Source organism: Euwallacea fornicatus, chromosome 11, assembly GCF_040115645.1.
Source record: "Euwallacea fornicatus isolate EFF26 chromosome 11, ASM4011564v1, whole genome shotgun sequence".
NCBI lineage: Eukaryota > Metazoa > Arthropoda > Insecta > Coleoptera > Curculionidae > Euwallacea > Euwallacea fornicatus.
In genome coordinates, this window is record NC_089551.1 from 2,545,938 (window position 1) to 2,563,663 (window position 17,726).

General features: G+C 40.3%; 1 protein-coding gene across 3 annotated transcripts in view; it reads left to right on the forward strand.

The window, feature by feature from the left end:
• Positions 1–17,726, forward strand: part of LOC136342146 (transcription factor GATA-4-like) — a 29,431-nt gene that overhangs the window by 1,218 nt on the left and 10,487 nt on the right. For 2 of the 3 annotated variants that reach the window (XM_066287687.1, XM_066287689.1), the window contains exons 2-3: positions 10,932–11,137; positions 11,191–11,462. In XM_066287687.1, the coding sequence (XP_066143784.1) occupies positions 10,932–11,137; positions 11,191–11,462 (478 nt within the window). Of the gene's footprint in view, positions 1–6,602; positions 6,774–10,931; positions 11,138–11,190; positions 11,463–17,726 lie in introns of those variants that run through there. The other variant, XM_066287690.1, reaches the window with a different exon arrangement.

A 17,726-nucleotide genomic window follows, 5' to 3' on the forward strand; every position in this document is an offset into this window, starting at 1 on the left:
CGCCACTGTAATTTCGCAGCACCGGTCTCTTGAGGATGAATCAAGCTCATATTCGGGAAAATGGCCCGGGAATTGATCAGATTCTCGGTTTCAATGAAAACTATCTAGTTTCACGTAAATGTTAACGGTTAGCAACAATTTGGGCCTTAATAGCGAACAAATCGGTGCCGTATCAAGTCTAGTTTACAAAACACCAAAGACAAATTTTGCGATTTCTGTTATCAAACTTTTCAAGTTATTATCGCTTTAAAAAAAAACATATTCCGTCACTGTCTGTGGCACAAAATAACCTCTGAAAGCGCAATAAAATCATGCTTTTTGACACGTTTTTTTTGGACGTTGATATCTCAGGAACGCGTCGAGCAATTGCCGTAAAAAATAGCTCAAATTTGCACCGACAGAAGTATGACAGTGACAGCAGCCAAATTTGACACATGAGCGTGGACGAAAGCTTGTCAAAATGTAACAGGCATCTGCCCACGTTTTACGTCAAAATTTGGCACAGTGAAGTTAAAAATATCGACTAAATTTTTAGCATTTAATAGATTTCTAATCTGGTTCATGTGTCATAATTCGGCTTCTGCTGTTGTCCATGATTTATACAGGGGCAAAATGATTTGTGTTGCACTGCTCGTTTTTAAATAAGTTGGAATAACATACAGAATGTTTTATAAACATGCCGATAAACTTTCAGGGAATGTAGGGCTCGTGAGAACAAATATTTATATCGAATAAAATTAGGTCCAAAATCGCTTCGTTTTCAAGATACAGAGTGTTTAATTTCTTTTTTTTTTAATTTTTTAAACGATTCAAAAACGGTTTGGCGGCGATACGTTGTGGCGGGATAAATGTGCATATTCTGGAGTAGAGAGAATATTGCTACCAAAACCAGTGGTGTCCACGCGGTCACTTAACCCTTCTACCTTGTATAGGTGCTTCAGATTTTAACAGAACCATATTTTGGGAGAAGAGTATTATTATGTGATGAGGCATGTTTCACACATCTTTCCCTTTATGTCCTCTATCTGTACTGAAAGAAAATCAGATTGATTTCTCCTAAAGAACTTTAAAAAATCGCACTCGGAAACATATGCCAGTTTTTTGGGAGGTTCAGGAATGAAAAATTATTGTTTATCTTGAAAACGGGCACTTGAACACCAAAATACTAACAGGCCCTCTCTTATTAAGAATTAATGGAAATATTAAAAAATATATTCGTGTCAAAAAAAAGTCGGTGGGGTACCATTTTTTTTTTCATTAAAAACATCGCATTGTATGGCCCCATGGTCGCCGCTGGTGCATGTGGAAATATTCTTCCTACTCCAGAACATGCACATTGATCCTACCATAGCGCATTCCTAATTTCATGTTCTTATCCCAAACCGTTTTTGAAATATTAAAAAAAAAAAGAAGAAATTAAACACTCTGTATCTTGGAAGCAAAGGGATTTCAGGCTTAAATTTATTTTTGCTAAATATTTGTTTTTATGAGCTTTACATGCCCTGAATGTTTGTGGGTACGTCTACGAAACACCGTGTATATATTTAATAATTGGATAAGAAATATTTTCTCCATTTGAAAGAGCCCCTAAAACAAATATCCCTTATTCTGCATTTTCACGGCTCTAGAGCCCCAATCGAAGGATGCAGGTTCAACATGGTTTCTAAATCAGGGGACAAACCTGCAAACCGCACTTTAAAAGTTTTGGATTTTCCATTTGGGCAATTCGTTTTTTGATATTTTTCAAATTTTACTCGTCGATATCTCGAAAATGTACTGAAAGTATGAGTTAAAAATAGGCATAATTAGTCAATACGATTATCGACACGTTATTGATATACCAAAGTGGGGAGGGATAGATAAATTTCTGTCGTTCGGAACCATCCTCCAATAAATGCTCAAATCGCGTCCCGGTACTCGAATTAGGTACCCAGGGCTGGTGTAGAATTCAACCTGGCCAGGTCTCTATTGATCGAAATTGGTAAAATTTTTCGAAATTAATAATCGCTCCCAAATTGACCAATTTATTACCCAGAACCCGTCTCTCTCTCCCCGTCTCTCTATCTCTCTCTCTCGCTCTCTCTGTCTTTTTTTCTTTCTCTCTCTCTCTCTCTCTCTCTCTCTCTCTCTCCCTCTGTATTTGCTCAAATTTCCAATTATCTAAAAATACACAGCACATGTGTCAATACATATAAAAGACGCTCGTAGGCAACGAATTCGAAAAAGATCTTGTATTCATTAAAATGTTTGAACGAGATAAGAGCAAAGTCTGATAAAGGTCAAAAGGCTACCCAGCGACAATATTAATAAGCACAAATTCATCCGTTTACTTTGGTGTTTCAATATTTTGTTATTAAACACAATAATAAAGCAAACAAGTTAACTTTCCACGTCCGCACTAATCACTTTTCTACATCGTGATAAAAGCATGAGAAGGCCCATTGTCCAAACCGAAGTTCTTAGCCCAGCAATTATTATCGAACGTTCATTTGTTCGGATGGAAAAGGCAAAATGGTAACCGACAAAATTGCAACAAGGTCAAGACGTATTTTGCAATATTTTATAAATAATAATGTTCTATTTTAGACTAATTTGCTGCTAGGAGCGTGTCTCAATGCTACGTTCCATGAATGATTTATTGCACTTACATGTAGGGACTTATTAACCATAATTTTTAAACTCCATGTAATGTAACTAAATGACATAATTAGATGCATATTTTTTATTGCACCGTACTTGCGTTTAGTCAGCGGTTAACGTCTTTCACTTGTCGTTCGATTCGTCATTTACTCTCTCCCTGTCCGAACTCAACGGGCTGGCGAGTTGAGGCTCCCGTCTGTCATTGGGCAGTGCGCGCGGTCCCTCGCGGAAGGGGATGCAATCGAGTTTCCACGGAGAGAGTCAACGACGGGAAAACACATTGCGTGAATCTTGTCAAAAAATGCCGCCGCTCCAGTGGGTGCATCAACTTGGCTCACGCAAAACACGTCCAAGGCTGAAATCGCCATTAAATCACTGCGCTCATTAAACGAAACAATGGCTCCTTGGGCAATACAATGCTCCTGGTCTTGTGTGCGCTCAATAGATTTTACGACTTATTTAATTCACATTTATTGGAGTTGCATATTTCGAGGTGCTCGCTGTGGCGTATACGAGGGCCGGTCAATCTCCACATTCTCATTCCGAAAGACAAACATTATCCAATAAAAGAGTTCGTCTGGGTGTTGACAGAGTCAACGGAAATCTGTCACAGCCGGGCAATAAATAACCATAAACGGGGTCGAGTTGAGTCTCCACTCGGTGCGATTAACAATGCCAGCCACAGTTTTAATACGTGCGCGAGCAAATATTGGCTCGACTTGCATTTGTGTGTGACCCCGTATATTGCAGCCCCGGTCGGCTGATAACCAAGGGGTTTTCAAAGAGAAAACTGTTTTGAAATGTTGACCTGTTTAAATAGGGACCGTTTCGTAAACACGCCCTGCACACATTTGATTCGGAACCTCGCAAACCGAGTTGGTCGGGTTTAAATTGAGCCCCACTTTGAGGAAATCGGGTTCAACTTAGCGAGGCCTTTCGTTATTGACATCGGACGGTGAACATCGTACAAAGTTCTTGCCGAAAGTGTGGAATTCCTAATAAAGTCAGCACGTGGCAAAGCGGTTTGGTTTCGTCTGCATAATTGACCCTCTGAACTGACCAGTGGCCGAGAAGAACTGGTGTGGCATCACGGAACGTTGACGACACATAGAAAGTTTCCTCAGCTTCGGCACTTTGGTCTGGCCGGATCAAGCGACGCAGATGGAATCTGGAAAAGTCAGATGTGTTCACAGTTCCGTTGCTTATTTAGCCCACGTCTTATCTTATAACAAGCCGAAGTAAATAAATTTGGTGCTTTTGGTGCTTGCAGCGGATTCTCGAGGCAAGAGCTAGTGGAGTTATAAAGGATACCAAGTGAAATCGCTTCGTTTCCAAGATACAGAGTGTTTATTTTTTAATTTTCTTTTTTTAATGTTTCAAAAACGGTTTTTGGGATACTGACATGAAATTCAGGACACATCATGTCGGCATAAATGTGCACGTTCCTGAGTAGACAGAAAATTTCCATTTACACCAGTGGCGTCTGTGCGGCCATTCAATGAAATGGTTTTGATGAAAAAACTGGTGCGCCACTGACATTTTAAAATACGAATATTTTCTCATAATATTCCGTTAATTCTCAATAAAAAGGCTTATTACTGTTTTGCCGCTCAAGGAGCCGTTTTTGAGATAAAAAAAACAATTTCTCACTCATGTGTCTACTAAGAAACCGGCATAAGTGCGATTTTTTAGAATTATTTAGGAGAAATCAATATTATTGTATTTTAGTAGATATGGAGGACATGAAGACAAACATTTTTCGTCTAATAAATTCTCCGCAAATTAACGATATTGACTAGAAGAAATAAAAAACTCATGATAGCGAAACGTACTATAATCTAATGTTTTGTGTAAATCCACACAAATCAATATTAAATAGATAGAAAACAAATGATATTTATGATGAAATATCTTATAACAAACTTTCAAAATTTCGGCTATTTATTAATAATATTATATATAAAGGGTGATTTCAACGTTGGAGTTATCCTTTCACCGGCGAATAGGGCTTCGAACATTTTTTTTTCCTTTAGCGCTTTTTCGAAATATCAACATCTACGGAGATACGGAATGTCAAAGTTTCATTTCAAAAATTAAAATTTATTAATAGTCGTCAAACCACTTGAAATAATTAAACAAAATTTCGCACGTGTTAGTGATAGTCAAATTGCATCACAAATCACTTCGATTATTTTTACCTGAAAACAAGTTAAAGAACTTTTGACTTTTGGCTAAATCTCCAAATAACAACTGAACTTACTTTTAAAAAATACGAAAATCAAAATCAATTTTTTTTAATTCAATAATAATTTTTTTTTGGAAAATCAGTACCGTTTTTTTTCAAAAATATTTTTATTTATTGAAGAAATTCCCTCTCACGTAGCTATTGACACCTGCAAAATTTTGTTTAATTACCTCAAGTGGTTTAACAATTATTAATAAATTTTAATTTTTTAAATAAAATTTTGACACCCTGTATCTCCGTTGATGTAGATATTTAGAAAAAGCACCAAAGGAAAAAATATTATTTCCCGAAGCCCTATTCGCTGATGAAAGGATAACTCCAACATTGGAATCACCCTGTATATTAAATGTATATTTAAAATTAAACACCCTATATCTTAGAAACGAAGCGATTTAAGATCTAATTTTATTCGTTGTAAATAATTTTTTTAAGACCTCTACATTCACCGAAAGTTTGTCGGTAGATTTATGAAACACCCTGTATGTTTTGTGGTAACATCGTCTCTTTACACTGGAGGCCCCGGTTTAGTAAATAAGTCTCCCATTCATATAAAGCCGTGTCGCCATGATCCTTCAAGTCCTATATGCGCCGATTTCGCCGGCACATAATACATCTATGACCGCAAAATTACGTCACGGGCAGTACCGACCATATGGTTGGGCGACCGACTCACAGTGGCAGAACAAAAATTTCATTGAAACGAAAATTATTTAACACTTCGTCCACAGCGTCAGAGTGGCTGAAACCGGCCCTAGTCATGGAGTCACTAATACATGGTGGAACAAATGGCTTCTTTCTAGTTGAATGTCTGCAATTGCTTGTTACATTCAGAGCCCTTCTTTTCATGGGCGCATATGAAAGATAACTATTGGAAGGGATGGAAGGCGACTATTGTGTTGGTGGTTGCCTATATTAGTACACCTCAATTCCCACTGCTTCTGACGAGGACAAAGTTAGTTCGCCTGAGTGAGTTTGACCGCGGCGGGAAAGTTAGTCTTGGAGGATTGGGAAGCAGCCAGAATGGAGATTATGGACAGGAAATAGAAATTTAATTTCACAAATTTTAGGTAGACAACACCACAATGAGTCGCCGCCTATGACTGATCCGAGAAAACGGCACCTGCAAACGCGCCCGTTTTTAATTTTTCTCACGCTCGACGTCAGATTTTGACAGCCGCGCTTCGCATCCGGACGTGTAACGTTGCCAAGTGCCGCAAATTTTCGCAAATTTAACAAATATTCACTAAGCACCAAGTCCTCTGGGCAATACCAATTACGACCAAGAAAAAAAGAGGATGCGGGCCCAATGTTCGGCGCAAAATTCTCGAGTGTGAACAAATCGTTTTCCCAATGGCCGTTGACGAAACATTCCGAAAATCTCGACAAATCTGAGCCCAATATGACGTCATTCCGGAATTTTCCCTACAAGTGAAATTCAAGAGACTAATGCCACATCTACTCTCGTATTGAGAGGGTCACTTCGTCTTCTCAAAGCTGGACTGCAGGCCCATCCGCCTGCTAGTCAGTACCGTAATAAGATTAAATTTATGGCTGGAGCGGGGGCCGGCCTAGCGCAAATTCCTAGTTTTATCAACCGTGCGATAAAACCGTATAAACTGAGCCATATAATAATAAATGGTACGATAAAGCCGGTGATAAGTTATCACCTTAGTTGTTTTGGTGCATTCTACAGCTTTATAGCGACTCAGTCGCTTCCTGATTCCGGAACGTATAGCGTGTACGTGGTGCGTGTGGTGGTACCTCACGGGGGATGTGCGCTACGTTTGGTCTAACACTGTTAAGGAAGTTTCTTAGTGCGGATTCTGCATATTTGTCAAATATCAATCACATGGATATTATAGCGGCGATTTAATCGATTTGTTTGAAGGTAAATGATACATTAGCGACCAGTGTTTTCATAATTTAATACTATGGCCCATTGTGTTCCGTGCCGTGTACGGTAAAGTACATCGGTATACCTACTAGGAAAAACGGTACGATTCCTGTTAAAGCTAATTAAAAAAAAATTTTAACTGCTCGGCAGTGTAGGAAATATGTCGCTCGATGGTAATAATAACGTGCTTCGTGCATCAGACATTATTCATACTTTGCGATAAGCTGACCTATTAAACAAAAGTTGTTTCTACTGGTGGAACAATCGAACAATTTCTTCGATGCCATATTATAGTTAAACACAAAGCTACAGGGCCGGACTCGCTATCGAAACTTCCTCAAAATGCGCCTAAAGCGGATTTAGGTGGATCCGCGTTTAATAACGTTCAATGTTTGTTATTCGCGATAATGCGTTGTTGTCATAAACAATTCCTGATAATCATGGAATTACAAAATCCTTTGGCGAAATTCGAGCACGAGACGCTTTTTTCAAATTGTCGCTAACAAAGCCAGTTTTAGGTACCGTGCAGCGCCGACGCAGGTCCGTACCCAAATTCGGCTTTTGTCGCGATGGATTTTTGAAATTTCCAGTTTTTTGTGCAGCAGCCCGGATGCTCCTCTGATCGTTTGCCATCTGGCAAATTTTCCAAAAAAATGTCTGGGCGCTGCAGTAAGCTCTGGCAAAGAGGATAAATCCGCCGCCTCTTCGGCTCGAACTTCTCCGAGGGATCAGGGTGGTGCTATTGGCAATTCCCGTTCACATTTCGTATCCTCAGACTTGCTAACTCCTCAACATCGTCCAGCCGTATTTTCATCCTCTGGGTTCGCAAAGCTCACGGCGGCCCACACGTTGGAACTCTCATTCGTGAGTGCCCGTTCTGCGAGCACGCCACGAATTCGAACTTCTGTAGGCTTCGAAACGTGAGAATTATTCCCCCAATTTCGGCTTCCAATCCCTCTGGAGTGAGTTATGGCCGATTGAAAAACTACTGTCGCCGTTAATTATTAAACATAAATCTGAGCGATTAGAAACGCGCTCATAAGAGAAAATAAGCGTTGACCCCAAGGGTCGGTCGTACCACTGTTTACGTAACCAATTGACTTGACTGATTTATATCTTTTACGCTTATCGCCCAATTTTAGAAGTGAAATGTCGGATAATTAGTTGCGGCCTCGACAGATCGGATTAAAATGAGTTTCTGCGGCCACAACTAACTGGCGCAATGCAACAGATGCCTCAGAAGTGGAGAAGTGTAACAGTAACAATCCTATTTGCAATTCATTAAAAATGTGTAACATTCAGGTTACTCAAGGGCGGTTGAGGTTGGTCAAGGTTGGCTGATATTGCTAAAAGGTGATTGAGGTCGCTCGAGGTTGGTTGAGGTTGCTCAAAGGTGGTTGAGGTTACTCAAAGTTGGGTAACATTACTCAAGGTTGGGCGAGGTGACTCGAGATTGGTTGACGTTCCATCAATCAACTGTCATTTTTATGCCATATGTCACATTTCATTGTTTTTCGTATAGGGGGCGTTTACTCCCTATTAACTATTTTCTGCGTGTAGGAAATGTCTGTGCCACTTCAGTACCGAAAAAATAGCCGTACTTCTGTTTGAATCTCGCTTTCTGCCGTGAAATGGCACTCGCTGATTATTCAAAATTTTATTGCAAGCGCCACCGTAAAATTTCTGTGGCAAACTATTCCAGCAGCAGTTCAGGTTTTCGTAGTCAACCTTTTCAGGAATTTTACGATGGTACTTAATCCATTTGCGAGCGCCCTTGACACGTTTTAATGGCTCTTTGGTTTCTTCGATTCTCAAGCAGTTCTCCACTTTTTTTCTCGGTCGACTTGACCTCTAACACCCCGCTTATCTCGCCCGATTCGGTTTCCCCATATTATTTCATTGCATCGTGTCGATATCATCGTCTCCAGTTGATAAAACCTTGTGATTTATCGTAAAAACTAAGCCTTCGGGTGACTTTTGAGATATCTTTGTCAGATACTTGAAATAACTATCTATTTTAAGGGCGATAATCAGGCTTTGCCTAAAACATTTATTACGGTTTTGACGTTGATTAAATGATGTGCTGAAAGGCCCGAGATTTTTTTAAATCCTCGTCAGGCAGGTATTTAGTGTGAAATTTCGAGTGTGTATACAAATCGGCAAACAGATCCTAAACACACAAAACATGGCCCGGCATCGATGGCTCGTCCACGCGACCCGGCAATTATTGACAGAAATACGTCCTAAACCTTCGCAATTATTTACCAACAAGGACGAGGGTTTTGTCATTCGGAAATTCGAATATATCAGTCCGTTGTTTCAACGTCAATATTTTGAGTTTCCTTAGGGTTCGGGGGTATGATGGTCAGTTTACGTGTGCAAATATTGAAAAGAAAACGATACGAAAACGACAAGCCAGAAAGAGTATTTTCTACGGACCGAACACTCTGTGTAACGTACCTCTCACATACACCCACACTTCGCGTCGTTAGAACCAAAAGGTCATTTGGCGGAAACCACCTGCACGTAAGTCAATAAGGAAACGTTCCGGGTGTAACAATGGACCTGTCGTGTAATTGGTTGACCGATTTAAATTTTTTCCGCGTAATCTGATACCCTGAACAGTTAAGCCATAATTGGCTCAGCCACTGACATAATTTCCATATCGCGCATAGTTTCATGGCCTTAATGTTCCTCGGAAAATCGGAGGAACGTTGCTGTTGCTGGCGGTCGCCCCCCCCATTGTTAATCCCCCGGCAAGGGTGAGGAATCGATTGAACTGGACCGCAAAATTTGAAAATATCGTGGAAAGTAAATCGGAACTTGAAAGAACTTATTGGGGACCGAAAATGCCTTTCTCCAGATGTAGTGTAAGATTCGCTTATTGTCAACGTTGGCAAACAAGATGGGGCGTTAAACTCGAAGAGATAAGACCAACGGTTTGACATGTGAGCAAATATGGTACATGGGCGATAAAACGAGGAGCAATTATTGTGTATTTGTAAATCATCTTATCAGATCGAAATCCGACTGCGGTTATCCTGTCGTGCAGGCACCGGACTTCCTGGACATTTTGCCTGATAAAAGCTCGTTTGTAGAAATGAGAGTTTCGTCCGATGTAAAAATGATATTGTTTATTGGAACTTTGCCTAATCGGCGATATTACGAGAGCAGCAAGTGAGCGAAAAGGAGATCTACCAACCGAATTGAAATGTGTTCGATCGAATTCCTTCAATTCCTTACTGGGAAGGTCGTTTGTCTTAAACAACACAGTGGCATTTTCACGTATCTAAAAAATGCATTGCTATCAAAGCTGAACTGGATGCAGCAAACTATTGACAACAATCCACCAATAGCGAGGTATTTTTCGACCTGACGGTCCGCTTTGTTAGCGCTTTTCTGACGTCATTGTGTCAAGATCCTACACTTGTGTCAAGAATTCGAAAACAAAGGCAAAGCGCGGTGATGACATTTTTAACTGATACACAGGGTGTCTTTAAATGATTCGTTTACTACACCTACTTCCGAAACGGTTGGAGTAGTAAAGTTGGTTAACTTAGAAAAACGTTGCCGCTTGTGGAACTCATTTAAAGAACTCTCAGGAACGGCGTTTAATCAAGGCACTTAAAAAGTGCATCCTGATGTATGCTAAAAGTCCAGAGATTTATCGAGGAATGAGGTTTTTCTGCAGATTTTCTTTCAAGGGACGGTGTTCTATTATTAGTACATATATCAAGAGTGATAATTCTGACGTTACTACCGAAATTCAATCTGCATTTCATTCCCACGCTCGCGCTACTGTTTTCCCGTAAAAACATTACGACTTCTGATAAAGTTCGTTGCTACTAATATACATTTTAAATTGTTGATAAAGCACCTTTATCCATTCACATTGACCTGCCTCAAGCTCGATAACGCTTAACGTGTTACGTTTCTTTGTCAACTGCACGTCTTTGTTAATGCCTTGCGTCTTCTCGACAGTATGGTGAATGCGCGGTTTAAATTTTGTTAAATTTACTTAGCTTATAAAGTAAAATCTATTTGAGTTTGCGTAGAAAATCGACAAATTAAATTGTCTGAGACTACTGCAGGCACCCGTTTGCACGCAATGGAACAATGGGACACACTGTAATTACTAATAACTAATTACAGATGTGCGGCACTACGCAGCACAAGAACAAAGCGCGCAGTCGTACAGTCCCTCCTCACAACACGAGGGGGCGGAGCTGTCGCCCCCCTCTCGGGCGACCACGCCCCTTGAATTCACGTTCCAGCGAGCAGGGACGGAGGCCGAGGGCGACTATACAGCGCTTAACATGATACGCGAGGAGAACGGTACCATCTACCGTTTTGACGACGTAAGTACTAGATGGCGCCACGTACACATCAAAAAATTACTGCTTTATTTTAGGTACAAATCGAAGATGCTCCCCACGGGCATGGGACGTTCTTGCAGCTCGAAGCTGCGCACGGGATGTCTCCCCACGACAGTGGCAGCCCCAGTCCGGGATCTCCAACCAGGGGTGGTGCATTTCCGAATATGACAGGGGTGCAAAGTGTGGTAGGGGAAGACCCGCACTCTATCATTGAGTCGCCTGCGGTGCAGCTGACTCAGTTGACTAGTCACATCAGCTATACTGGGGAAATGGACGGATCCGGAGTGGCTGGGAATAGCTTAGCAAAGTAAGTAACTACTTTATGTTGATGGCCTTCGGAGAATTTCAAATTTGAAATGGGTCGTATTTTTTATACAGTACATTGTTAATTTCTAAACCATATTCTGTCTAGTCCGACAATAAGTCTAAACAATTTAAGTTACATAGACATCACATTCAGCGGCATTTCCGACATACCGAGAGTTCTCTCAAGGGACCACTTAACAAAGTAGATAATAGAGTCTGCGATGGCCCTAGTGCGGGCCAGTGCCAGTCAAGGCCCCACTGCAGAGTGTTTAAACGAGGGGCCATACCTGATGCGATTGCAGCCATTTCGAAAACGAGCCGTTTGAGCTTCGTGCATAACTCCTTACTTAAGGGCATAAAAGAAATAAAGTTAAATGCTGGGCCGTAGTGTTAGCAATAGCGTTCTAAGTTAATGTTATGTCCAACCTTGATATAGGAACGTTGGTATTTTTGGACTGTTTGACAGACCCACTTACTGCCTGCCACAACAAAACATTAGCAGGCAAAATTCTTTACAAAAGAAATGGAATTTTCATGTAAATATTAGTCAATAAATCGTCAAGTTCACACTTCGAATTTAAATAACAATTCATTTAGTTAAAGTTAGTTGGGAGCATTAAAACAGTTTTTATTATTTGTACACGCAAACCGTGCGTCATACGGCAAAAACTTAAAAGAGTTAAATAGAAATTTCAAGTATTATTGCGACTTTTCGAAAAATCAGTGGTGTACCACTTTTCCTCAAAAATACGCAATGACCTACTGGCAGGGGCGCCACTGGTGTACCGGAAAATATATTTCGTTAAAAAATCGCCGTAGCAACGTTGCGGGGGAGGAAAAGTTGCAGTGGTGGCGAGTCCATCGTTTCGAATTACGTCGCCAAATAAACGGAAAAAAAACATAATTTGGAAATGACATATTTTTGACCTTCAAATAGCGCAACTTTGCTCGAATTTGACCGTCTATATTTTCTGGTTGCTGAGATTCTCATGGTTGAGCTCCAAGAAACCGATATTATGCACACATACAGGATGTGCTCACCTTTAGGGATTGAACTGCAACCACGATTTCTACATAGAAAAACGGTGCGTTAAAGTCTCTGAAGGTAGTTTCCGTGTGTACGCTACTGTTGAAATGAAGTATATTTTACCAGAAAAAAGTAGTTGTGCGATATGAGCGACGCCAACAAAATTTCACTAAAATGTATTAGACGGTTTATCAGAAATTAATAAATTTGTAGTTTTTTGCGAAGACTTTAACACACTCTATTTCTGTTACGAAACATTTTTGGGATCTTACACAAGGTGTTCATTAAACATACGGTGAAAATTCAAGGGGCTATGCCCTGGACTATTCCAAAACTATTTGCCCTTCGACGATTTTTGAAAAGCCTCTTTGTTCCGAAGATACAGGGCGAGAATATTTTTCGATAATAGTAACATTTTATTCCTAAATATTAAACGTAAAGCTTCGTAATCCACAAGCACTGTTGAAAATGACTACCTTGAGTGAAATAGTCACTGGGAGGTCCACCTCGGCCAATCCATTTCTTGAGAAGTTCGCTTCGTCGGTAAAAAGAATCAGAATCAGTGCCTGGGTCTTTCTCTCTCATGTCCAGTACACTGTGTTCCACTTCTAGCGATTTTGCTGGCATTGACCTCCATTGTCCTCCAATTTTTTTTTAACAATAACATACAAAGATCGCTGGATTGGTTGAGGTGGGCCTCACTTTTGACTTGCGCGATCCCTGGACCTAAACCCTCTGGATTATGTCTTATGGAGGCATGTGAAGTCGTTAGTTTGTAATATTCCAGTGGAAAATGTGGAAGATTTGAAAAATTGGATCGTTGCTGGGTGTAACACAATAAGAAACGGCTCTGGTGTTTTTGAAAGAGTTCGGCAGTCACCGAAGAGAATATTAGATTCCTGCAACCTGGCTGGAAGTGGTCATTTCTTTGCAGATTAAGAAGTTTTACATGTAATATTTAGTAATAAGATGTTGTTATTGTCGAAAATTTTTCTCGTCCTGTATTTTCGGAATAAAGAGGCTTTTCAAAAATCATCAAAGAGTAAAATATTTTTAGAATAGCCCGGGGCACTCCCCATGCCGAATCTTTGCCGTATGGGCACTCATGGAATATTTTTCTGGAAAAATCGTGGTTAAAGTTTGACCCCCAAAAATTAGGACATCTCGCATAGTACAACTCCTACCTTATCGATTTCATCGGTAATTTCTGTTCATGCCTAGTCAGAGTCTGAACCATTAACAATGCAAAAGGCGGAGCAAATCATCTCAAGCATTCTTTACTGTGTCAATCGAGTATCCCACTCGTAAAATTAAACAATTAACCGCGTCTGCTATTATTTTTAACGTTATCATCCGTCCATGCATAGGACATACGTGCACATTGAGGGTCAATGTGCACATTGCTCAATACTCTTCAAGCAAAAACACAGTTTGATCGATTGTTCCACTTCCTTAAAAATTAGTCAACTGTCCTCTAGCACGTGAATCACTCGTAGTGTTTGTTTTGAATTAGGTTCGGAATTAAAATCTAGATCATCTTACACGTTTCCTACTAGTCATCGTTATGCACTTTTGCAGCCGCTGCACTTCTCTTTATTATTAAACTATATCAGAGGTGAAATCATTGTTCAGTCCTAGTTGTTGTTGTATCCCCTGTGGTGTGAAGGGAGCGGGAGGGGGGTGGAGGGAGGGAAGGAGGGGGGGGGGCGGCATTGCCACATTTGCTAACGGGTATTTACGAAAATTGTTGTCACACAAAGGTGAACATGGTCGGCTTATCAGCAGAGTTCAAAACAGAACGAGACCATTACCCCATTGAGCTGATAAGAAGTGTTCGCCCGCATAAATTATTATTTTTAATGCAGGCTGTTATGGTGATGGGCAACCGAGTAGAATATGAAATTTCTTTTAACTCACAATATTTTCCAAACTCCATAATAGCGTAGCAGGAAGCCCAACGTTATCGCAAACCTTTTCCTGTTTCAATGTTGGTACCCTATAGCGGAGAACTGTAATTGTTCACTATATTTAATTGGCTCAAGTCGAGTCATTAATATTCACTTACTTCATTGTTTAAATGCCGCTATTACTACTGTTATTATCACGGGGTAGAGTCATTAGGAGGATGGATGCACGGCTTCTTACCTGATGGATCCCCGACCAGCGGAAAACCGACCAAGGGAAATTCCGACTAATTCAGATCATCATTGTCATAAATATAACTCACGGCTGGGTGCAGGAGCCGGCGACTGCATTCCTTATGGATCCCCAGTGAGATTGATCAGTAAAAAATCCACAGCTGATGTCAGCACTCACCCCTGGTAATGCGGCCGACTTGGTCCCATGGGGACATCGCGCCCCTCCCCTAAAGGCAGCAACAATCCGCGGTTTTACTAGGTTGAGTCAAAAGTTCTCGCCATTTTTTCGAATTAAAAGTTTATGATAGATGCCCCTTATGTGTCATATGTCACTTGACAGATAATTTCAAGCAGATTCCTGTTTTGTCCCGAATTTGATTAGGAAAATTGTTTTTGGCATAAAAATGGCTGCCGAAAAAATCATTCTTCGGGGTGGGATAAGACACTAATGGAACAAGAGTCTAAATCCTACAGGCGTTGCTGGGGCAACCTGCGGAATTGCAATTGGGGGTGTTGTGAGTAGACGCACTGTGTCAGATTGGTTCAACGCGTCGAATTTGGTGATACAAATGTTGAGGACATACCCCGCAATGGAATGCGAATGGTTGTGGTTCTAGAACGGCCTACCAGGGAATGACCAAGAGAACTTGGACCTTCTCAACGAATCATACAATCGTTGAATTGGTGTCACTTGTAGAAATTCGAGAGAAAATCCCTTAGACGATCGTTTTTGGAGGCGTAGAGTAATTTCTGACGAAAAGTAGGAGTATAATTTTCTCAAAAACACTAAGTGGTACCGCTTAAAAAAACGCCAGAACCACGAATTGGTTAAGACTGAAAGAAAAAATTGGAACAAAAAAATTAATCATAAATAAATAATAAAATTAATAATAAAAAAAATAATCTAGAAAAGCATAATTTAACGAAAAATATATAAAACTCAACAATGAACACAAAATAAACATACAGTTATAAAAATAGGGCCGTTGACAATTTATGAAAAAAAAAGGGAAAAATAAACGATACTCGCAACAGACCATTGCCCAAGTCCAATATTTGGTTGCTTTTCCCTTTAGGGCAATCGTTGCCTTTAATCTTTCAGGTCCTAATCTTATTAAGCGCTAGCAGAGATCCACAGGAATCCCTTCCAATTCGTGTTGGATTGTGGATCACTGTTATTGGTTTTAATCTGATGACCCATCACGGCAGCCTTAAGCTGTACCGAAAGATTTTCAATAGGGTTTAGATCGGGCGATTGGGGAGGCCATGGCACAACCGGAATTGTTTAACCGTGAAAAAATTGTATAATTCGCCTAGCGCGCGTATGTTTCGGATCGTTATCTTGTTGGATATTACCAAATTAATGGGATTTCTGCCGAAGCATACGGCAGCATAACATCTTTCATTATTTTATAGTATCCCTCTTGGTTCAAGATCCCTTTTATCCTATAAATGGGGACAACAGCGAGCTAAGAGAAGCAGCCCCGGAATTTTATGTTACCACCTCTATATTTAACGGTTTGTAAAGCTTATTTTCAGAGCAATTCTTGTTTTGCTGGCCGCCTCTCAAACCATCGTTCATTCGAACCAAACAAATTCATTTTTGTTTCGTCTGGAAAAAGGACATTTTTCCACATTGTCATGATATCGGTTTCCTTTTCAAAACGAATATGATTCTTCGCTAATTCTATTTTTATTAATTTGTTTGTTTATGATAGCAACAGAGCCTTTCAAGGCATTCGGCCGTGTAAAAGAATTTTCTGCAACCGTCTTCAGATAGTTCTGGAACTTATTTTCGATTTTAGGTCTGTTTGAACTTGTTTGAAGCGCGCAAAGGATTTTTTTTGAAATTTTCGCTTTATTTGGCGGACGGTGAGAACCTTTGTTGTCTTTTTACGGTCGCGATTATCCTGTGGTTCCTCGTACCTGAGGAAATTTATCATCGAGGATTTTGGCCTTCCCATTTTCCCGAAGATTTCACGAAGGGAATTGCCTTCATTTCTGATCGTTCGTATTTGAATTCTTTCGTCTAAAGAACTGCAGCTTTCACTCTCCATCTGTTTCTTTATTAATTATTAAAACGCAGCAAAATAATTCGAAATGATTAATTAGACCTATTTTTCACTTATTACTCTATCGAATGGAGAATTATGAAAATTATAGGAAAATTTGGGAACTTTTGATGCACTGGTCCTATCACTATGACCACTTTAGCTTTGACTGTCTAAACAAGACGGGGGAAGTGCAATTCAAAAACAAAGTAACTCCCCTGCTTTCTGCTGAAATCTACAATTACAAACATTACAGAAATTTAGGACTATAGTTCAGGTTACTTCAGAACATCTTTCAATAGAGTTTTTTCCATTTTTGAAATTGTACCTGTAGTGGTCCTATTTCTACAGCCACCACTGTATATCGAGTATACGATATTTCGACACAAAGTTGCCCAGTTCTGGTAAACAGAAATCGCGTGCTTCCCCAACAAAATAATGCTCTAAGTTAGAGTGCACGTCGGACCCAGAACGAATTCTAGGAACTGAATGGGGTAGAAATTTTACCTCGTCCAGCCTACAGCCCCGACCTTGCTCCATGCGACTATGCTTTGTTTCGGTCAATGCAGCATTCCTTTGAAGGTGCAAAATTTCGAAACGTAGAAGAGGTAGATATTGGATGTTGCAATTTCTTCACGTCAAAGACACCCGAGTGGTACCGCAACCAAATTTCGAAACTGGCAGTGAGATAGCAAAAAGTCGTAGAAAATAATGCGTTGAAGGATAACATTCTTCTTTGTTTTGAGTTTTTTCAAAAATTTCAAATAAAATTTTTGATGGTAAAATTGGCGCGAACCTTCGACTCAGTATTATTGAATTGGAATGGGATAGATGATCTATAACTTCGCGTTGTCGCTAGTCGCTTCCCTCCTGCAGCCTCACTATTGGAGGGTTAGCCAAGGCTAATTCTAGACGTACTAAATCGGAATGATTTCCCAGCTTCATGCTGGCACTAGTGACCGTGTCACCACGAGACGGGCCGTAGGCCGTTAGCTAATGCTCATAACCTAGCACTTCACCCTGCGCGCTCACGGAGCTCGTGATTCCCC